The sequence below is a fragment of the Hydra vulgaris genome, chromosome 14, assembly GCF_038396675.1.
Source record: "Hydra vulgaris chromosome 14, alternate assembly HydraT2T_AEP".
Taxonomy (NCBI): domain Eukaryota; kingdom Metazoa; phylum Cnidaria; class Hydrozoa; order Anthoathecata; family Hydridae; genus Hydra; species Hydra vulgaris.
In genome coordinates, this window is record NC_088933.1 from 3001685 (window position 1) to 3026197 (window position 24513).

A 24513-nucleotide genomic window follows, 5' to 3' on the forward strand; every position below is an offset into this window, starting at 1 on the left:
TTTACTTTACAACTACAAAGTATTTACAAGTAACCAATCACAGATTGGCGGTAAAGATATACAAATATAAATATCATAAACATAAAGTTCAAAATATACGAAGTAAATAAAAATATAGTTGCAAACAACTCTAAATAAATACCAAATACAACAACAACTCTAAATAAATACCAATACAACAACGTGAACAAAAAAAATAATCCGAGAAATATATCTCTATATTCTTCCAATTTAAATAAAAAATACAATAAATAAAAATAAATCTGCTTATTTTTCGGCAGAATGTTAAGGTGTTGTTGTTAATTTGGGTCATTTTTTTGGGTCATTTAGGTCATTAGATTTGAAAAATGTGAGACTATAATAAAAGTTTTTAAAAAAAAAACTTTATATGAAATTTTTTTGTAATTACAAATTTTTAAATTCTTTTTTTAAAATAAAGTTATCAAAAGCTCAATAAATCAAAAACTTTTCTAAAACTTTTGTCTGAATGAAACTTTGCTCGTTTGATCTTCTACAGTTTTAAACTCATTTAAACTTACATACGTAACGTACGTAATTACGTAATAACGTACGTAAAATAAATTATAAACGTACGTAAATACTTCGTTTATAATTTTTTGCGAATAATACAATAAACGTAATAATATAGCAATAAAATTTTTTTTTTTAAATTTCATTTCATTTTGAAGCAAATTTTATATTCAAACACAAAATACAAACAAAATGGCGTTTTATTCCATAACAATCTTACTATTTAAACTTTTTTATATCTCGGACGTAATCTCGTATCGGCATGAAGACGGTTGGGACTATAAAGAATGTCTACCAGTACAAGAAAAATGTGAATATTGGCTCGTCATTCAAGAAAAGCTGACAATGATTTTTCATAAAGATTTAGTTTATGCCGAGAATGGAAAACTATACTTATATAATGAAAGTCCGTCCAACTTCACAACAGAGGTGCAGTTTCTTATTATGAGATTTAATTCATATGCAACTTATATAAATACAAAGTTTGTATTTATATAAATAATTTTTAAATTTTTTAATAATTTTAAAGAGTTTAAATTTTTTGATCACAGGTGATTATGTTATGTAAAAAGAGTATTAAATTTTTAGGTGCCGATTGAGGAAGTAATCACAGCAGATGGTGTCAATCGCATGATTGAAGCAGTAAATGGCACCCTTCCGGGGCCTCCTATTGTTGTATACGAGGGTCAAACAGTCATTGTTCATATTAGAAATACTCTTTTGAGTAATTCAGCTACAATTCACTTTCATGGGCTTCATCAAAAAGATACGTCATATTTTGATGGTATGCCGTACGTCACGCAATGTCCAATTGCTGCTGGACAAACATTCACCCACAGATTTAAGGTCTGGCAAGTTTTTTAAAGGTTAAATTCTGTATTTTAAATTCTTTGCTTTGTTACAGATATTTTAGTTTAAATAAATATTATAGGCAGAACCAAAAGGAACATTTTGGTACCACTCACACATTGGATCCCAAAGAACAAACGGTGTATACGGTGCTTTTATCGTTAAAGAAAGACATTCTGCTGGAGTTATTCCTCCGGCTGATATGATTATGACTGTTGGAGATTGGCATCATGAAAGCAGCGATGAGGTGATTTTTAGTAAACTATTTAAACTAAATACTACATTTATTTTTTAATATTTTTTAGGTAAAGTGAGACGATCTCGTCAGGTTTTACTTTTACAAAATGAGTTTACAATAAAACAAAGAACTGAAACTTTTTTCAACAACATAATTTTTTTATTACCTGCAATATCTACTACGTTAACGTATTTGATAAAACAAAATTTTAAGTTACTTTCGCGTATAAATAGATTTTTTCATCATCAAGTAACTAGGTGTAAATTCAATAATATAGTATTTTTTGGTTAGATTAGTTGCACCGACAAATTTGCTGCACAATTACTAAATTTACAAGTAATAAGTGTAGTCTCTTAAAAACAAGTTAATAGAATTTATTTACAAAAGGGTGTAATGTAACAAATTTTGTCTAACGTAGACAAGACTTGTGGTAAAAGCAACTTAACATGGAGAAAAAACTTTGATATAAATCTCCATTTATTGTGGTAATGGTAGGAAGCGTTCTTTAACTTTACATAAAAAAAACTTCTAAGTTTTTAAGGCAAAATTACTCTAAATTAGTTTCCTAATCATTAAAACAGCTGAATAGTTTTTGTATTAAAAGATTATCTTCTAGTTTTTTTTGTTTTTTTTGTTTTTATAATTATGTACCCATCTATCTTTTTTAATTATGTACCTAAATAATATCACATAAATATCCTAAATATCACATTTAAAAAAGACAAATAGTATTAATAACCTCTGCGTAACTTTTACAAATTAAACAACTTATGTATTTTATTAAATGTTTAATAAAAAAAGCTTAAGAAAATTTCATATATATATTAACCAACAAAAAAAAAACATACATTTATATATTCATTTTTGATCGTTACAATAAGTTTTATATTCTTATATTTATAATTGAAATTAGTCTTTTTTTATTTAATATTTTGTCTAACAATGATACTCAAACAAATACGTTTGTATACCGAGGGTGTTTACAGGAACTTTTTTCGCGTAAGTTTAAAATAGTTATGCCCTCCTCCCTGTCAACAAAGGATTGGGGGTGGGGGGGTGGGGGGGGATAGAGTATGCACCCCTCCACCAGAATCTAAAAGTCCTCTTCTCTTTTTATAAAAATGTTTTAATAATTCTTTAAATCACGTATAACATTAAAATATAATTTTTGCAAACTAAAAAATAATTTTTTGAATATAGTCTTAGTTGACGTAATGTATAATATATATAGGTTATCATCTTTTAAATACAAGATTTTGCTGTGCAAATTTTTATATATAATTTTTTATTAATAAATTTTAATTATAAATAAACTTTATAAATACTTACTAAGAGTCAAAAAATTTATTGTAATAACTGTACAATGCTAAATAATGTTTTTACAAAGATGTCTATGAAAACATGCTATGAAAACTATGAAAACTATGAATCTAGCTATGAAAACAGCTGTTTAACAAAAGGTAGCCAAGACATTTACACTTTTATATTTGAATTTTATTTAAAACACCAATCATAAATATTTATAACAAACTTGTTTACTATCTATAGACAACTCTGTGTCAAAAGCTAAACTAAGCCATTTAGACTTTATCTACCATTTTGCTTTGCAACTTTTTCTTACTATTTTCTTTTAAACTTTTAGGCGCCTCAGTAAAGAAAAGGTTTGTTGCTTGTAATATTTTAGTATTTTTTGAAATTCAGCCAGTTAAGTGAAATTCAACTAAATTTCCCATTGGTCAAACTCATGTAATAAGGCTTTAGGTTTGGCAATAATAAATAAGCTTAATAAAGCTTTTGGTTAAATAAGTGGCAATTAAAGATATGAAGTGGACTTTCCAACTAGTATAACAAGAACACTAAATTATTTTTGGAAGAAACTAAAGATTACAACAAAGAAATATAAAATATCATTATTACTTGCTTTTACAGTCGTGTAATTAGGAGTTATATCAAAAACATGTCTTGTTATGCACTGTGCTAAAGCAAACACAAAACTTGTAATTAACTTCAGTAGAAGCAGTAGCAGAGGTTGCACGATTAAATATTTTATTGATATTTAAAAACATACTTTGAGACAGAAAACCAAAGGAATAAAAAACTTTTTGTAAAGTCTTCATGCCACGATTTCACATTTCATAACAACCAAAGAAAAATCAGCTATAGCGTTTAGTAAAACACAACCAAACGTTTTTCTTTCTGTCTATATTGTATGACGTTTTTCTTTCTGTCTATATTGTATGAAATTTTTCTTTCTGTCTATATCGGAATTTTTAGTACTAAATAAACGTAATGATTGTGTAGAAAACAAAAAGAAATTAATTTAATTCTTCTTATATAACTTAATATATATTTGAAAACATAAGAATTTTCATAATTCTCATGAAGAACAGTTTTGCTAAATAAGTCAAAAACCTGTGAACAGTTTGGCTAAATAAGTCAAAAACCTGTAAACAGTTTGGCTAAATAATTATTTATACTTAATAAGTCAAAAACCTGGATATATATATTCTAATATTTTGCCACAATTGTTTGATTATCAAAGAAAATCAAGGAACAGAGACTAATTTTTATCGATACAATTATCGATGCTTCTTAGAATAACTCTCAGCATTCCTTTCTTGTATCCAAAGGATAACGTGATATCAAAAATTCTGCACAATTAATATAATATTTGGTTGTCTAACTTTAAAGAAAATTATATTTTTCTTCCACGGACTAACTTTTTCTTTGAAATGCTATACTTGCGAATTAAGCGACATTTTGAACTAATCAACGGCCATGTTTTATGTTTAATAAAATTTAATAATTTAATTGATTTAATAAAACAAGGTGTATGTTAAAAGGGGAGTCTAAATTTTATTTTCCATATTTGAAACTTTTTCTCTCCCTATTTAGGTGTCGTCCATAAATTACGTCACGCTATTAGGGAAAGGGGGGTTGGTGCTTTTGTTATGACTCATACAAAACTTGCTACTTAAGTCTTACGATTTTGTGACAAGGAGGTGGGGGGAGGGAGGTGGAGTAAAAAACGGTCAAAGATTTTCTGACGTAATTTATGGACAACCCCCTACCATTTAAAATTAAGTTAATAAAATGATGCGCAGTCTAGTGTAATAAAACTGGGGATGTCCATTGACATATTTTAATGTATACTTATTGTTACTAACTAATTTTGCCTCCTGATAATAAATAAATAATGCTTGATAAAAATTTCACTCACGGTGTATGTAAAAAGGGAAGTCCAAAATTTTTTTTAACTAAAACAATCATTTTGATTTTTTTATTGATAAAAATATTTAAAGAATAAAGTTCTATATAACTAAATAAAATAAGGTAGGGTAACTTAATCAAACCTCGCCCACATCCACACTAAAATTACAGTTGAAAGGCATTTCATAGACCTACACTGCTGCACAATACATCATTCGATAGCTTGGTCTTTCAGCTACAAAACTATGCAGACTATTGTAGACTTTTTAAAAGTGTTTAGCATTACCATTAAAAACTGAATCTCGCCCACTTGAACTCAACCTCGCCGTGTTGATTTAAAGTTGCCCACTGTGTGCCTTTTAAAAAGAACTTATACTCGCCTAGGATGACGTTATATGCAGGTTGGTGAGGTTAAATCTTGTGAGTTAATTTGTATGCTCAATTGCACTATTTTAATTAGAAAAGTAAATAACCATGGGGTTTTTGAGAATGCGAACTTTCACCCCTCCCTAGATTCTGACCTGGATCTAGATTGGGACTCGTAACACAAGGGTTGCGAGTTCGAATCCTGTTCAAAGCAATTATATGTTATCGGTTAGGCTTGAAATGCGGAACCAACTCATTAAATGCTTATGCCCTAGTGGCGGTGCTTTGTGATAAGATCATTAGGTCTTATCACAAAATTAATAAGACCATTAGGTCTTTACGCACATAAGACCATTAGAGTATTCTTAAATAAAAATAATGAAAAAGTTTATATATATAATAAGAAATTCTATGCATTTTTTATTATATGAAAAAGGTTTTAAAATATTTAGTACACATTGGTCAGTATTGTTCTCGGGACCAACCCATGGTTGCAATTGATAGTGAGTTGAACTTCTTTTTTTTTGTTGCTGTAGACTTGTTGGCACGATTTTCTAATTTTCTTTTCTCAGCCAATACTTTTTTTTCTTATTTTTCTTTGAGTCACTTAGCAGCATTGATAAGTCGCAGTTGTTTTTTTTTGCATTTTTTTCTTTCCTGTTCGATTTTGTCCTGGTGATATTTCAGCTTTGCTGAGTATGCTTCTTAAGAAACTAAAACGAAGTATTTTAGCTGTCCTTGTCTGTTCGCTATCTTTTTCAATGCGGTGGCCTTACGATATGCCAAAACATCAATATCTCCATCACCTGCACATATATAAAAACATATACTCAATAAAAGTACTAATATTTAAATAATTTTAAAGATTTTAAATTAATTAAAAATTTATTAAAAGTTGCATTGTTGCTATGAAAATATTGATCACTTCGTGCAATGATTGACTTACCTGGGTAGGATGATTTTGCAAATGGAGAATCTGAAACCGTAGCAGATTTCAATTTTGGTGTTATAAGTGGTTCTAAGATTTCATTTTCTTTTAGCTTAGTAAGAGTGTTACTAAAACTATAGTTTCAGACTTCAATGCTTCTATGTGTCCATAGAAGCATTGAAGTCTGAAATATAATTTTCTTGAACAATTGATGATTGAAATTCCTAAGAAAACAATAAATAATACTATTGAAATGCAAGTTAGTGAATTTTAAACTTCAATCGGAATTTTTATCAATTTGTAGATAAAATATGAGCATCAAATAATGATTTTTATTGCATAGTAGTATTAGTAAAAATAAAATAGTCTAATACTAACCGAAGAATAATTGATTTCAGTAACTTCTGTTTCTTTTGTTAATGCTTCATTTTTATGTTCAGATATATTTTTTGACATTTTGTTGCGAACTAAACGTTTCAGTGCAGACCAGGTCACAAACTCGTTGTCGCAAGCAAAATCAAAGCCGTTTTCAAACAGACAGTTGTCGCTTGTCAACTAAGCAGGATTCATTTCAGTTTTTATTATTTTTAAGCATTGTAATGTATTCTGAGTCATGACATTATTAACATTGATAAAAAGTCCACTATCTGCAGCACTCTCATGTACATTCAGATTTTCATTCTCGTTTATGCCAATCAATGAATCACCGGTACCATTGTGCAAAACGTTTTCAACACCTTGATCATTATCTGCACCAGGTATTGAAGTGTTATCAACATTTCAATACCTGGTGCAATATCAATTAGATCAATGAAGTTGTGAGAATTGTGTCTATCCAGAATCAATAACTGAGGACGTTGTGGACCAATGTTTTCTAAAAATGTCTTGGTAAACCATAGCTTTGCTAGCCCCTATTTAGTCCAACCACAATCAGACCAGCTCCAATTTGTTCCCGGTGGCGCAGACTCTGTGTTAAAATCCAATAAAGACCTGAGGTGGAACGAACTTATCCTGTGCATTTACACATGCAATAACAGTGATTGACTCTCGATTTTCACTAGTTCGACTATGGAGGTTTTTTGTGTCTTTTCGTGAAACCACTTTTCTTAGTTTTACATCAAGTTGTTGACCAGTTTTATCCATATTCCATATGAAAAACCACTCTTTACTATAACGCCATTCAAAACACTAAAGTATTTTGACACTTTACCTTTATCCATGCACTGATGTCGAACTGAAGCTGTACCCTCAGGTTGTCGCAGAGTAAACTTATGCCCATGCTGGCGCTTAATCAAAGTCCACCACTGGTTGCTTGGAAGTATCTTCTTGAAGTTAACCTTATGCTTTGTGGCAAGTTTCCCAGCATAATTCAGGAACTGTGACTTTCCGAAACCTTCCCCTAACTTTGCTCTATTGATTGCATAGTCTATAAGTTTTTCTTTTATTGCAAATGGTAGGGTAGGTTTTCTTCCTGGTTTTGCTCCAATAACAACTTTTCCAGATAGCATGTCTCTCAGTGTTGTACGTGGCATATTGTACAATATTGCTGCCTTACCAACTGAAAATGATGGCTCTGATCTGACATACTTAATTGCACTCATCATATTTTCCTCGCTCCATTTCAGGAATTTGCCCCGTTTATTAACAGTGACTGGCGGATCAATGGAATGATTGGAACCATTAACACGAGTTAAAGAAACATCAAGTATTGGAAGCTGTTTCATTTGACAAATTTCAAGAGCACGACATGTTGAAAGAGTTACACTATCACAAAAATGAGTTGTATTATGACATATTGTAGTCTCTGTTCCAACCAACATCCTGGGAAATCTTGGTGATGATCTACAAACATATCTTGTTTTAACCATGGTTTTTTTCAAGACGAGACCTAGATAAATTGTAGATTAATTGTAGTATGAATGTCATACTAATTTGATAAAGTGTTTAAAATTTACTAGAGCTACAAATATTAACACACAGTGAAAACCATGTTAAATTAGTTCTAAATTTGAAAATAAATAAAAAGCATAAATGAAATATCCATTATTTCTAAAAACTAACTATTATAAAAAAAAAACATGGCATAAAAAGATAAAAATATATAAACCAATTCTAAATTCTTTCTTACCAATAATTATCAGGAAAAGAAAACGCGATAGCAGACAATGTTTAGTTAGTCGCAAAGTGTTTATTTTCTTTGCAATTCTTCTAGCTAATTTATTGTGTTTAGACGAACATTATCTTTTTATACAATTACTCAATACTCAACGCAGGGCTATAGTACTGTAATTAGCAATTTATTTTTTAATTAGTATCCTTAATAACAATACACAGAGTAAGCGTATTGTTTTGAAGGCAATCAAATATACATTAACGTTGATATCATCAATTTTTGTCAAAGCAATTGTCAAGTAAATTTGGGGTTCAATTTTACGATAATGCCAATGTTGAATTAAGAGTAATTAATTTATAAAATAGTTTCCTCAATAGTATATAGAATAAAAATACATATAAAATATACTTCTTTGTAAGCAATTAAAACATGATGTCTATAATATATATCTTTACAAAATTTTATGATTTTGAATTTCGATTATTTTTTAAATATGTCATCCCAATTTAATCAAAAAATAATAGGAGTCACGGCGAAAGGTTTTTTTTTTTAAATTGCTGGTAGCGAAAGAGTTAAATCTCATAAATATGTTCTAAATGTAACATGCTGCATCTATTCTCGCCCACCCGGGTGAGGTTGAATGCAAAGGGCGATGATATATTTATTCTGTGGGCGAGATTAAGTTAATTTGGGAGGTTGAGCAGAAAACAACTTTATGCATATTCTACTATTTCAAACGATTGTAAATTTTATTACAATTAGAGAATAAAATGTGGAGAACAAAATAAAGTTGTAATCTAAAATGCATAATAACTAATTAACTCGGTAGAGTTGCATTAGCTGGTTTGATATCGGCAAATTAAGTAGCAAAAAACTTAGCAAAAATCAACAAATTTTCCATAAGTGATAATTCTTTATTTACGGTTCCTCTGAGGTTGGTTGTTATGATGCTGTTAAAGGTTGGCTTGCTGCTTTAAATAAATGTCTTTGTGATGGTGTATCCTGTGTGTTAACGGACATATAAGCAATCAAAGATGGTGGGCGAGATTGAGTGATGGGCGAAATAACATTAAGTTACCCCATGTCAATTCAAGTTTTTAATTAAGTTAATCAACTCAAAAGTTAGTTTAACCTCCATCAAAGCATTGTAATTATGTTTTTTTTTAATTAATAATCGCAAAATTATGAAGCCAAAGTAATATTATGTTTTCCGGTTTTTGATTTTTTTAAACCGTTTCACATAATTGCCGGCTAAATGCACGGCGCCATGCATAATTTGTTAAATTACTGCTGTAGTTTGGTTTTAATAGTTATATATAGTAAACCTTTTTTTTTTAACAATACAATCAAGTTGAAAACTTTTAAGTTTTTTGGGTACGTCTAACGACTTAGCAGACATCCCCTAGACACACCCCTGTAGTTCACCGACAAAAAAAATGATACATTATGTACATTACATGTACTTTAATATATGTACTTACAATGTGATTTTGTAAGAAAATTAGCATTTTTCGGTGGAACTAAACTAATAAACAATTTTTTAAGTCCTAACAAGAAAAGAAATATACATAAGTCAGGGGCGGATCCAGGATTTTTATTGACTGTAGCAAAAATGCCATAAATATTTTTTCCATCTAAAAAAAAAAAAAAGTCCTCGCTTTTCATATTTACCGACAATACTAAGTCCAAGTTTGTCGACTGTACTATGAGGTCTACCTATGCCGACTCGCTGGTCTAAAAGAGCTAAATTTGCAGACGCATGGACTGAAATTCATTGATAGGAGGGGGGTCCCCTAGCATTGTTCTCTTCCGTCGTCCGTTTAGAGCGGAAGAACATTAATTAATTTACACGGCATTTAAACCATCCAGTTAAACTGATCATATTTTAACGAAATAATGGTTTACTTTTTAATAGTTTAATCTTTTATAACTTTTAATCATAACTAAAACCATTACCGAACCCTTATCCTCAGTCAATGTATTTACATTTAATTATTGGTATTCCTATTGCCAGTCAATGTATTTATGCCAAATAATGCACACAAAAAAAATCATATAAATTTATCTATAGATTTAAATCAACAAAATATTTGTGGCTGTTAAAATATGTATTAGTCTGCAAAAAAATTGGGGGTTGATATTTGGAAATAAAAATGACAAATTAAATTTAAATTTATTTAAAATTAAATTTTAAATTTAATTTAGTTTTAAAACACAATTTGCTTTATTTAATGGCTTCTTAAATAAAATATCTGTAAATTAAAATAGACACTGTAACGGATTTATATAAATTTACAAAAACAATTTATAAATATTTTCATATTTTTAATATTAGAGTTCATTACTTCAATACAATAATTTTTTTGTCAAATAATAAAAATAAGAAACAAGTTTCAAAGCAAATAAAAAATAGAACAAAACTAACTAAACTTTTTAATAAAAAATGTATTCCTTTAAATAAATAAGGAATGCTTTTAAATTCCTAAAACAGCAAACTTTAGTTATATTACAATTAACAACGATACAACTAACAAATATCAGCAAAAACAAAAGTGTCAATGAAAACAAAAGTATCAATGTATAAATGCAACCTAACAAGACAAACTTAATATAATGGTTCTTTGTTTAAAATGACATTTATGGTTTGATTTTGGTTTAGAAAGTTTTCTGTGGTTTTTGATAAAATAATATAGGAAATTATATTGTGAAGATAACACACAATTTTAATAAAGTAATGCAGTAAAGCAGAAAATTATTGAATATGAAAGTCATACGAACTTTATCTTTCACGAAGTTAAAGAAAAGCCATTGAGCAGTATTGTCAAAAGGACTTTTTAATCCACCTGTTTCAAATGATTTTGGAAATTGACCAAAGTTTAAAAAATAAAATATTATACTGGTCAAAATTTCATATTGTTAAGCAAATTATAATTTCAAAATACATGTTAATGTAAACAAGACAAAACAGTCTTTGGTTTTAAAGAACGCTTAAAAAATATGTCAAATACTTTTCTTATATTTCTAAATTTTGTTTCAAGTAATTCTGTAACAAGTTTTCCTAACATAAAATATTCGTTTTAATCAGCAAGACTATTTCTTCACATGTATAATTTGTGAAATGCCTTGTGACATATTTTATGCCTATTTTTTGATTTTTTTATGCATAATGCTGAATCGTTGAAATCCAAAACAAAAACTTCTATGTTTATCATTAACATGATACATCACATGCCGACAATTTTTGTATTGAAAGTTTTCCATTATGTGACAGCAAGTTTAACAAAATCACCAGTCTTGTTAACAATTAAGATGTTAGAAGGTTTAGGGTGGTTAAAAAGAGCATTTCAAAAAAACTTTTTAAGTCCATTATTTCGTATGTTTTTGATAACGTGGACCAAAGTCAAGCAACAAAAGAGTTTCATCATTAGTTAACCAAGGTTTTTCATAAAACGTTTGAGTTAGATTTTTATCACATATAATTGCCTTTGCTTTGTTATTTGACTGTCTTACTGATTCTAGACATGAATGAATTTAATCTCATAAAAATTAGAAATTTGTTTGTTTACAGGTTTTCACAACATTTTCAAAAAAAATTTTATCAAACATAAAGCTTTTATAACAAGTTATCATAATATTTAATTTACACTTTTTAAAAGATTCTTTTTTCACATTCAATAGTGCGTGGTTAAAGATGGCAGCTAAATTTACAGAGGAAAAATTATTTAATAATTATTAATCAAATAAACAAATATTTTTATGATATTGAGTCAATGAAATAGAGTCTAGTAAGTTTCTTAGCGATTTTGAAAGTTTTTTACAAGATTTTTTGGAACCTCAAGCAATCTTGAGAATGGAACATGCAACAATTTTTATAAACGCTATAAATGTTATTCATGAAAAGAAAAAAAGAGCAGATACCGAAACTATTTATGACGAAGTTTTGAAACATTTCAACAGCCGACTAGAAAAATTACAAGTGACTTTCTTAATATACTGGTCTCTAAAAATACATTTAGTTGCTCTTTTAAAAACGGCAAGGTGTCTTGTAAGGCTCTTATATCTCCAGTAGAAAAATCTGCGTCTGGTCTTTGTATTATCAATCATAAAAAAATCAAAACATTAGAATCTGAGCTTAAAATTTTTAACTACGAATTTAAAACTTGAGAAGTAGTGAATATAGTCTTTCAATCTTAAAAGAAGAAAATTCGTTTCTAAATGAAAGAGTTATCAAAATTAAGGAAAATTATTGGTGTCTTAGTTAATAAGTTTGATGTCAAATCAACCGCGTCTGATTTAAAATCAATTCATAAGTTAAACTTCTTAGTTGATATTAGTTTTAATGACCCATTAAATCAAAATTCAATTTATTCAAGAGATGACGAAACTACTAATGTTAAACATTTATATTTTATAAATTCTAATATTTGTAAACCAGCGGAACCAACAATTTCTATTAATAATGAAATAAACTTTTAATCAAATCAGAAGTTTAAAAATATTAAAAACCAACTTTTCTCGGTCAGAAAAAAATGCGTTCCAATTTTTTAAATTATAAAAATCTTGCGCGAAAACAAGATGCATAACAAGATGCACAACAAGATGCACAACAAGATGGACAACAAGGTGCACAAAAAGATGCACAACAAGATGCACAACAAGATGCATAACAAGATGCACAACAAGATCCACAACAAGATGCACAACAAGATGCACAACAAGATCCACAACAAGATGCACAACAAGATCCACAACAAGATGCACAACAAGATGCATAACAAGATGCACAACAAGATGCACAACAAGATGCACAACAAGATGCACAACAAGTTCTTTTCGCTATTGCAAAAAAAAAGAACAAAAAATGTAAAAAATAAAACAATTCATGAAAAACAAGTAGACAATGTTGTAAAAGTTTATCCTTACGATAATAATAAAAAACAAGTATGCAATGCTGATAAAGATTATCCTTACGATAACCAAACTGACGATTATAAATGGCCAGCAGGAACAACCTTAATATGTGGGGACTCTGTCTTAATTGGAATTTGTTAATTACCATTTAAAAACTGCAAAGACTCTAACTAAAGTTAGAGTCTTTCTTGTTGCTATAATAGAAGACATGCATTATGATCTAACTTTTTTCTTAAAAAAAGAACCTGCTAAAATTATCCTGCATATTGGAACGAATAATTGTATAAAAGATTCGTTCAAAACTGCCGTTGAAAAATTAAAAGATATTGTTTCCTTCATTTTGAAATCGAACCCAAGTTTTTCATTAATTTTACACTACACAAATCGTCGATTCGATAATGCAAAAGCTCAACTTACGACGATACGTTCGTTACTACGATACGACGATACGTTCAGCCGATAAATTAAAACTGAGTAATTATAATACTATTGATAACTCAAATTTTTCTAATGAACCCCTCGGGCTACGTGGTCTCCACCTTATTACGCAAGGATCTGATAGATTAGCCATGAACTTTATTGCATATCTGAAGTCTATTTGATAGAAATTCCTATTTGATTTTGAATCACCAAACTTACTTACCAAGTATCAATGAAGATCTTAGTCTTAATTCTGATTTGGATAAATTAAGAGCCAAATATCCAAAAAATGACAGCCTAGCATTTATAAATAAACTCAATCCGTAATAAATTTTCAGATATTACTACCTTTATAAAGGTAGTAATATCTGAAATTTATTACGGATCGAATTATATATTTATAAATGATAAGTTTCACCAATGATAAGAACGTCAACAGTTTTATTTATAATTATAATTATATTGATGTTCTTATCATTGGTGCAACTAAAGTTAATGACTCATTTCCAACTAATCAGTTCTTATATTTAGGTTATTAAACCCCCAATCGCCTGAATATTTCTCAATATAGCGGAGACATTCTTGTGTACATCAATGATAATATTCCTTTTAAAAGGTTAAAATAAAAGGATTTTTCTTTTTATTTAGCCTTTTGGAGTGGTGATGTACCAACTTTTATGTTAAAATCTTAACAGTGAAATCAAGTCTGAGAGGAAAATTGTGCAAAATGTTTATTTTATAGTTTATAGTTTTTTTTGAAGTTTTGATGGCAACCAGATCATATACTAGTGTTGCTAGAAAAATGACATTCGAATTATCGCTTTTGCAATTCCTTCAGCTTTATCAATGCATTAATTTATTTAAACAAACAACTTGTTTTAAACCGGTTAATAAAACTTCCTGTATAGATCTTATACTGACTAATAGAAAGTTGTACTTTCAACATTCGAATCCGATTTGTACGGGTGTAAGTGATCACCATCAACTAATATACACAATGCTTAAATCTACATTTTGTAAGTTACCACCTAGAAAACTAATATATAAATCGTTTAAAAATTTTTCAAGCAAAAAATTTGCAACAGCACTCCATAAAAACTTAAATTCTTGTAATGATTTACATACTTTTGATTAAATATTTAGCAAAGTTCTAGATTTGTACGCTCCTTCTAAGTCGAAAATACTCAAAGGTAATAATAAACCTTTTATAACTAAAGACTTACGAAAAGCAATTATGCTTCGCTCTACATTGTACAAAAAACTCCTTAGTGATAAATCTAATATTTCGGCGCAAAGGTACAAAAAACAAAGAAATAGGGTAGTAAATTTGAACTGTAAACTAAAGAAAATTTACTTTGGGCAAACTAACACTCTTTCGATTCAAGATACATCTCTCTGTAAGTTAACTAAACCTTTCCTTTCAGATAAATCAAGTAACTCTAACAAACGTGTAACTTTAGTTGAAAACGGTATCATTATCTCTGACAACTCTTTATTAACTAATATTTTTAATAACTATTTCATAAACATTGAATTGCAATCTGGTAGCACAGACCTCATATATCCGTCTTTATTTTCTTGCTATATAGACCCTGTTGATGCAACTATCAAAAAGTATACGGATCATCCCAATAAAATAAACATAAAGAAAAATTTTAAAACCTGTACACATAGTTTCCAGTACCGTCAAATAGCATCTGATGATATTGCAAATATTATAGGGTCTATAAACAATAAGAAAAAGACTAGTGGTGATATACCAATTTTTATGCTAAAATCTTAAAATGAAATCAAATATGAGAGGAAAATTGTGCAAATTGTTATTTTAGCTTAACCTTTTTGAAATTTTGATCTTAACCAGATCATATACTAAGTTTTATTAGACATTTTAAAGTGTTTCTAGACGTTTTAAAATTTGAATTAGGTGAAAATTTTATCCAACGTGTTTTCTTCTCTTTGTTTCTGCGAAATCTATAAATTTTTAAAACGTTTATTAACCGTTTGACTTCATCAATTATAAATAGCTTAGCATTTTTTTTCAATATAAAAAATTTCACCATTTTTTATAAGCATAAACAAATTTCAGCATTTTCATAATAGACTAAATAAAGAAACCAACAGACGGTGCTATTTAATTTAGTCTTCATAATTATTAAAACTTTTTCATTTAATGATTGCTATCCACTTTATTATAAAAGTATTATAAACGGAGAGAGGATATTTAACAGAACTTCTGTCTTTGCTAAACAAATCCTGTTTTTGCTACAGGTTCTCGCTTGATGACTTTTAATCACTACGTAAGACTTCCTTTTAAATAAAAAGGTAGCAACTAAGTAGCCTAAATATATAATAAATTATAGGGGGTATGTATAGAGTTGTTTCAAAACATGATAAATTGACTTATACCACAGTTGTTACAGTCGATTTGCCATTTTATTTAATTCCCAGTTCAATTAAAGTTGATACGCTGCGAAATGTTTGACATTCTTTCAAAAAATTATGGGCTTGTTAGACAGATCAGTAAACACATGGGTTTTTCCTTAGACCATTAAAAACTATTTAAAAAAAGTTTTCAATGGTATAAGGGTTTTTCAGTAAAGAATTTCATTTTTCCGAATGAAATATTTCCGTAGCATAGTCAATTTAACTCAGCTACGATTTTGAATAAATTTTTGAAGCAACGCATTTTGATTACTTGTAGCCGCCATATCTTATTTGAATTATTTTTCTCTTTTGCATGAAAAAAGAAATGTATGTAAAAAACAAAAAGAGAAAAAAAAACTGAGCTGACTGTAGCAATTGCTACACTTGCTACAGCCTAGATCCGTTCCTGTAAGTTATGATATTTTTTCCACTCAAACTTGCCATAAGTCTTCATTGATAAAATTAAAATAAAAAAAGATTCCATCGCAAAATTTTTTATTTGTTTATCCCAATTAAAAATAGAACAAACCTATTAATAAGTTACATCAATTCTACTAATGTTGCAAAAAAAGTAGTAAAAAAAAGTTTGTTACCACGCCTTTATCAGCGTGATAACAAACAATTTGTCGAATGAGAATTTTATACCTTTATCGGCGTGATAACAAACAATTTGTCGAATGAGAATTTTACGTGTAAATTAATTCAATGCTTTAAATATTTATGCTTTAAATATATGTGAAAAATTACAATCTAAACCCCCACCTTCCGTTTTTAAAGATCTTGCTATTATTCACCTAACAAAATCTAACCTAGAAAATTTTTTATAGTTGGAATGAGCCACTGAATGAGTTGTTTATCTTCCTTCATTCGGATGGGGATATTACGTTGTCTGTACCGGTTGTGTCTGATTTCAATTTCCATTTTGCGCCACGCTTGTGAACTCTGTTGATCACCAGAGAAGCCAACATCTTCAAGGTTTCATAAATGATATGAAGAGTTTTTGTTAAACATTTGTTTGTTGTCTCGCTTTGCAGTGTCAACAAACAAATTAAGCAGCTCTGAGTGATAAAGTACTGTAAATGATTGAAACCACAGATTGATGAGAATATTGTACCAATCTCTCCCTGGTTTACCTTTAAAAACCTACCTATCATTTCCTGGTGTACCTTGGTGCTTCAAACAGTTGGTACTTAATGCGATAATGTAATTATAAGTTCAACCAAAACTCAAAAACATTAACAACTTTTCAAAATAAATTTATTTTGTATTAAAATTATCTTATTCAGAAAAAGATTCTCAGAAAAAATCCTCATGAAAAGATTTTCAGAAAAATACATGAAATGAAAATAATTTATTTATGTATATACTATATTTTATTCAAACCAGTTTTACACAACATATCATTGAAAAAATAAGTATGTGCTTACACCATATATTTTATATTTCATTATATCAAGTTTGTTTGCATGTTTCACATCAGTTTAATAGATAATTTGTTTTTTTTTATTAAAAATTTTGTATCAGATTTTAAATAATACGAACTTTATTAACTGGAAACTAATATGTTTTTCAAAGCTTTGAATACTCAAATTGACGCTTTTGAGTATAACTTACGTTTTTTTTAAATCGCTTTATAACTTTACGTGACTTGAGGTAGATTATTCCAGCTTACTGAATTATTCCAATTCTTGCGCAAAACTCAAAACGAGGATGCTTTTTTAAATTATAGTAGTTAGAAATGTTCCTTCTGAGTCCGAAATGAATTATAGATTTAGCTTAACACTATTTATAAGATTTTAGATTGAGCTTAACACTATTTATAAAAGTAAACAAATTACTTTTAAGGTCACATATATAGTAATACCTGTAATACGATTTATTCATTATTTTTTAATATTAAAGAAACGATGTGGTAATTTAAAAACCGTATATGTTCTGATGTACTTGCATTTAGTTCATGTTTATGAGAATATTGTAAATTAAATGTAACTTAAATTAAAAATACATTCAACTTGCTACGCATTGGGACTTAAATTATTTGAATAATTCAGACGGATGGAATAATCTACTATAATCGTAGATTATTCCATCCCACAGTGGGCCAGTAGGTGGACAAAATGGGAAAAATTTTAGTTGTCTAATCTTGAAAACCTATTTAATTTTAGTATCTACATATATTAGGAGAAATCTATTGATAATTTATTTATATTAAATCCCTTAGTTACCAGGACTCTAAGCATTTGAATATTGAGATAAAATAAAAAAAAATAAAAATTATAAATAAGTAATTAACGGTGACATCAACGTTGTGTTATATTTCAATTACATCTACGTTTTTGAAACAAAAAATTAGTACATGTTATTCTAGAGTATTTAGAGATAAGAAAAACCAATGTGTGAAATAAATTTGTCATAGCATGTTATCTCAGTTATACTTTGAAAATCACAGATTAAAAAAAAAAATTTCTTAAGAAACTTATTTTTTGCCGCACAATAACTAATAATTACCACAATTTGCCATGTGTTGTCTTATATTTATTTGAGCTATATGATGCTTCAATCGAGTTTTAATTGATTGCTCGTCCCCTTAAATCCCCGTTCAGATTTTATGTTTTAACTTGGTTGCTATGGTACTAAATTTTGCATAGCAACAACTCATTTTTACATTAACGTTGTTTTAACAGTATTTTACTTGCGCTAAATACACAATATTGGGGGTATGTATTAAAATGAGATTCAGAATTCTTATGAGGTTAACTTTTTTTGGTTACTATGGATACATTATTTTGCATAACATAGCAACAACATATTTTCGGTAGTTGTTAGTAATTTAATTACTAACACTGACAGTAATTTAATTACTTTTAATTTTAATTACTAACACTTGTAGTAACTTAATTACTAACAAGTATTAGTAGTCCAGGCGGCATATATATAAAAACATTTTACTTTTAAATACAAAATACTTGTTACAATAATTATTTAGATATGGTTTTGTTAAACTTAGACATTCATAATTTTCTCCAAAAAAACAATCTTAGTATTTCAAAACAAAATATTACTGAAGATATATTAAAATTTATTCAGCCAAAATTTGCTGATTTTAAAGACGTTGATTTTAGACATGCTGTTCAACGATTTGTTTACTTGTATAAAAAAAAGTGGAAATCTGCAAACTATACTGTGAAAAATTTTGAAAAGAAGTTTGTGAACTGGCTTAATGAATATTTAATTGTCAGAAAAAAAGACAATGAACCAACTGCAAGTAGACGTGGTCGAAAACCAGTTGCATTTGATAATAGTTCTAATAAAACTAAAAAACGGCGTGTATCTTGTTTAATTGAATCTCATTCATCCAATGAATTATTTTTTGCTGCTAATAAAAAATTTAGAGATGAATCTGTTGTTATTGCTGCCAAGAATGTTTTAAATATATCAAATACAGATAAAGCAACTAAATATTCAGCAGACGAAGCACTGGCTTTAATAATTGATGCAAGTCTGACAAAAGCTTCCTATCAATTGATTAGAAGCGGAGCCTTGGAGAAAGAATATAACATCTACCCCGCTTACAATGATGTCAGAAATGCAAAATTGAAATGTTATCCTGCAAACATAACAGTGGAGGACTATTCAGCTTCAGTTCCTTTAAAAGATTTAATGACTCATACTTTACAAAGAATCTGTGCAGTTCAGGAACCTGTGCTAAGGCACTTGATATTGAACGACAAAGCAATAAAAACAATGACACTAACGTGTAAGGCTGGTTTTGATGGTGCTACTGGCCAAAGCATTTATAAACAAGTTTTATCAGAACCCGACATTAACAGAGATTTAAAGCGTGAAGAATCATTATTTATTACTTGTCTTGTCCCATTGGATTTGACTGGATTTAACAACAGCAATGAAAAAGTGCCTATTTGGAGAAATCAAAAGCCGTCCTCCACAGCCTATTGTAGACCCATAAGATTTGCATACAAAATGGAATCCAAGGAATCTGTGATTGAAGAAGATCAGTACATTAAAAGTGAGATAGAAAGCTTGGGTATGATTTTATTAGAGGTTTGCGGATCTTCTATTGAAGTGAATTGTATTATTGAACTTACAATGATTGATGGGAAGGTTCAAACAATATTATCTGAAAAAAATAACTCATACCAATGCTGTTCAGTGTGTGGTGTCTCTCCAAAAAATATGAATAGTCTTGATATCCTTAACATAGATTATACTAACAGAGAGTTCAAATATGGTCTTTCCAGTCTTTATGCATGGATTCGATTTTTTTTCGATGTTATTGCACATTGCATATAAAAAAGAAACAAGAAAGTGGCAAGCAAGATCTAAAGAACACAAAGAAAAGGCATCTGTAGCTAAACAAAAGATTTAGACTGATTTTATGAACAAAATGGGACTTGTTGTTGATTTCCCTAAAAGTGGTGGTTCTGGAACAAGTAATGATGGCAATACCTCCAGGCGTGCTTTTGCAGCATATGAACAAACAGCTGAAATTCTGGGTATTGACCAAAACCTTATATTCAGATTTTACATTGGTAACGCTCTCTTCAGGATATGAAATAGACTGCTTAAAGTTCAAGGATTATTGTTTTGACACTTTTAGACTATATGTGTCCCTTTATCCATGGTATTACATGGCTCAATCAGTTCACAAAGTATTGATACATGGACATGACATAATTAAAAGCCTTACATTACCCATCGGACTTATGTCAGAGGAAGCTCAAGAGGCTAGAAATAAAGACTTTAAACCTTATCGCGAAAATTTCAGCCGAAAAACATCCATAAAAGCAACAAATACTGATCTTATCAATAGACTCCTAGTTTCCAGTGATCCTGTTATTTCATCATTGCGTAAATCAACATCACACCAAACAAATCATAAAGCATTTCCTTCAGATGTTTTACAATTACTTAAACAATCTTCAAACGATATTATTGTTTTATAATTTTTTGATGTAATTTAAAATTGATAACGTTTTCTTGCACTATTTTTTGCTTTAATTATTCCTAAAACATTATTTACCTAAATACTCAATTTTTATTCAATATAGGTGGGTCAAAAATCCGATAAGATATTCAAATATCAATTTACCACTTTGTAACTAAGGAAAGTATCCGGTAACTAAGCAATATAAGTATCCATAACAACTAAATTTAAAAAATTATCACTTTTGTAAGAAGTGTGATCTCATATTGGTAGTCATGCCAAATTTAGTGAATATAGCACTTATAAAATATCTGCAGATAACAAAAGTAGGTTGTTGCTAAGCAAAATAAAGGTATCCATAGCAACGAAATAAAAAAATATTACCTTCATAAAAAGCGCAGACATCATATTAGTACTCATACTAATTTTAGTGAATATAGCTCTAATATTAAATTAGTTATGAATTTTGTCCAGTAAAAGTGCATTCTGGCCCACTGTGCATCCGCCTGAAATATTCCGTCTTAATGCGTAAAAGTCAAAACAACTATTTTTGGAACATTTCTAACGGTTAAAATTTAAAAACGCATCCTCGTTTTGCGCAAAAAATAATTCAGTAGGCTGAAATAATCTACCACAGTCCACAACAGTCCGAAAAAATAACAACTTTACATTTTATTTATATATATAGTTTTATTTATAACTTTGCCTATATTTTTACTTTGAAAACCAGTTACATTATGACTTCCTATTGACACATTCTCGAGTTGAAAACATTATTGATAAGCTCAAAAATAGTAAGAATAATGATTCTAATGATAAATAACTAATTTCTCATGATTGTATATATGTTTTTGTTCTATTTTTCTAACCTTAAATAGTTCATTTAAGCTTATATTTAAAATCAAAAATGTTATTTACACTTCTTATCAGAATTTTTTTATAGACATTATTTATGCATAAGTATATGTAAAAAGTACTAATAAACATGTAATAAAGCTATATTGAATTAAGGTAAAACACAAGTACACTATAGAAATGTATTTTCATGTTCTTAGTGACATTAACAACATGAAATTTGTAGTCATAGTTTTGGCAAAACTATGAGTAAATATTTAAGGAAACCAAAAAAATAATTTGCTGTTTTGAAAGTATATTGACTCTAATTGTGACAATATATTTTCATATGCACTACTATCACAATTTATTGTATTCAACCACTTTCTTTTAGTATTTCATCTTTAGAAAGACTTAAGTTAAGTCTTAAAAAGACTCAAGTTTTTATTTTGTTAGTGCAACCTACTGCACAACAACTTTTTAGAATTAAAAAATTACTCAACATACTGCAACTGATTTTTTAGTTTGCTTTCCCCAAATTCAAGATGATTAATTTTAAAACGATACTTTTTAATACGAAGTGACATCACGCCAACTGGATGGATAAGTTATGTAAATATACTCATTTGCTTTTCAGAAAAACTTTACTTCAAGGTTCAAACATTACAATAAAATAACAAAATCTTGTAAAGGTTCTTTTTTATACATATTTAGGTAGTTCAACAAAAAAATCAAACTCATTTTTTTTGAAATGACATATATCATTGGAAACAGCACAATGAACGATTTCCAAAACTGCAATCCTTTTTTCTCTAACTAAATTTGCTAAAAAGTTATCAATTTTTAAAGGTGAAAAATTTTGTGCTTCAAATTCTTTCAAAAAATTGTGAATGTAACAATTTTAGAGAAATATCAGTGTTACTTAATTATTTATATACATATTGACTACAAGTTTTCAGGGTTGCTTGCTGCATTAATATATTACAAAAAAAGTAAAAAAAAACAGTGGCAGGTTTACCCAGGGGCGTTTGGGCCACACGCCCCCGGGGGCGGTTCTTTTTTTTTTTTTTTTGAGTTTTTAAACTTTAAACGTTAAAATTAGAATGTACAATAAAAACAAAATAAAAAACATTTACCATTCCAATAATAGCTTTAAAAAAGTTATAAGGGATAGAAAATTCATAACTGGAAACTTCATTGTTTTTTCAATAGGTAAAAAAAGGGTTACATGAAGACTTTATATAATATATTGTAATAAAAACCTCACCTAACTTTATTATAGCAATAAAAAAAACAGTGTACATGAAAATATTGTTTGTATAGATGAAAAAAAACTTATTTTAAAGAAATGGATTACAATTACTAATGTAGAAAACCATAAAAAATTTAAGATTATGTATCTATTGGAAGCTAATGTCTCCCAAAGCAATATCAGCAAGAAATTTACTTATTAAAAATATTTTTTTTTCATTGTTCAAATATTCAACATGGATTAAGTTGTTGTTCTTTTTTGATGAAAAGGAATGAATACTTCCCATAAAAATAACATCTTTCCCCTCTACATCCCAAATATGAATTATGCTACTTTGTAGCAAACCAGGATCTCTGTTCAATATCTGCCTGATAATGTCTCTTGTTTCATCAGAAAAACTGGCAAATATTTTTGGTTACACATTTTTGTCTAAATCTAATTTTATTGCTCTTTCTATTTTTCTCCTCTCTGTTTTGTCCCGTTTTTGAGCAGTTTCTACTTGACGTAACTTGGCAGCAGCATCAATTTCAGACTTCCTAACAAGCAACAGCTTTCTGTTTGCTACTGCTTGTTTAATGGCAAAAGTAATGATATCTTTTTGTTTAGACAGATTCAACTGCATCAACCAATTAAAGGTCTTATTGATTTTGCATTTTACTTTACCATCTAGAAATCCAGTGGTAGCATTATGAGCTCTCTTACTCAGTGCATCAAACATACCCAGAGCTCTTTCGCTGTGCATATTATGCACTGGTGCTTCTAGTGTACTGTTAATTACATTTCTACTGGGGTTGGATAGGGTACCAGAGAGATATGGCGCTAGTTGCCTCTTTAAAACTATAATAAATCCTTCGGCAAGAGACTTGGCAATTTCTTTAAAATAATTATCAGACTCTGCAGTTCTAAGTAAAACAAGTACAGCATCTGTTTGTACCAGCTCACAACTGAAACAATCCACAGGCAATGAAAGCAGGAGTAATGGGTCATTCTTTATTTCTGTAAGCCAACAAAGACATGATTTAAATAATGGAACCTGTTAAATCAACACAAGTTAACTTATTAGATTTTTTTTTTATTCATTACATGCATTTAAAATTTTTGCATCAAGTAAAATTAATTGAAATATGTTTTTTTACTGTGGATATCAACCAAAATTAAATCTGTATTATTAACCTGTGTTAAATGTAAATTATGTTATATGTACCATTTCTAAATGACTTCTGTTCTCTTTGTTTTCATAAAACTGTGTCATCCATGTGTCAAACATTTGCCATACAGTCCTGTGAAAAAAAGATAAAAATGTATTTGTTAAAAAAAAGATATCTTGTTGACAATGCTTATATAATAATTAAGAATGATTAAACTTATATAATGGATAGTTATTAGATAAAAAGACATGCAACCTACCTAAAACTCTCAATTGAGTCATAATTTTCGGATTGTTAAAATCACCCAGGAGAGCAAGTCTCAATGCAGCTGCGCTACAGTATTT

The 24513-nt window shown here is 28.8% G+C and overlaps 1 protein-coding gene across 2 annotated transcripts in view; it reads left to right on the top strand.

Annotated features, from left to right (window-relative positions):
• The first annotated feature begins 626 nt into the window (after positions 1 to 626).
• LOC105843944 (uncharacterized) overlaps positions 627 to 24513 on the top strand; it is a 65569-nt gene continuing 41682 nt past the window's right edge. The window contains exons 1-3 of one of the 2 annotated variants that reach the window (XM_065817615.1): positions 627 to 960; positions 1120 to 1377; positions 1463 to 1627. In XM_065817615.1, the coding sequence (XP_065673687.1) occupies positions 724 to 960; positions 1120 to 1377; positions 1463 to 1627 (660 nt within the window). In that variant the 5' untranslated portion in view covers positions 627 to 723. The remainder of the gene's footprint in view (positions 961 to 1119; positions 1378 to 1462; positions 1628 to 24513) is intronic. The other variant, XM_065817614.1, reaches the window with a different exon arrangement.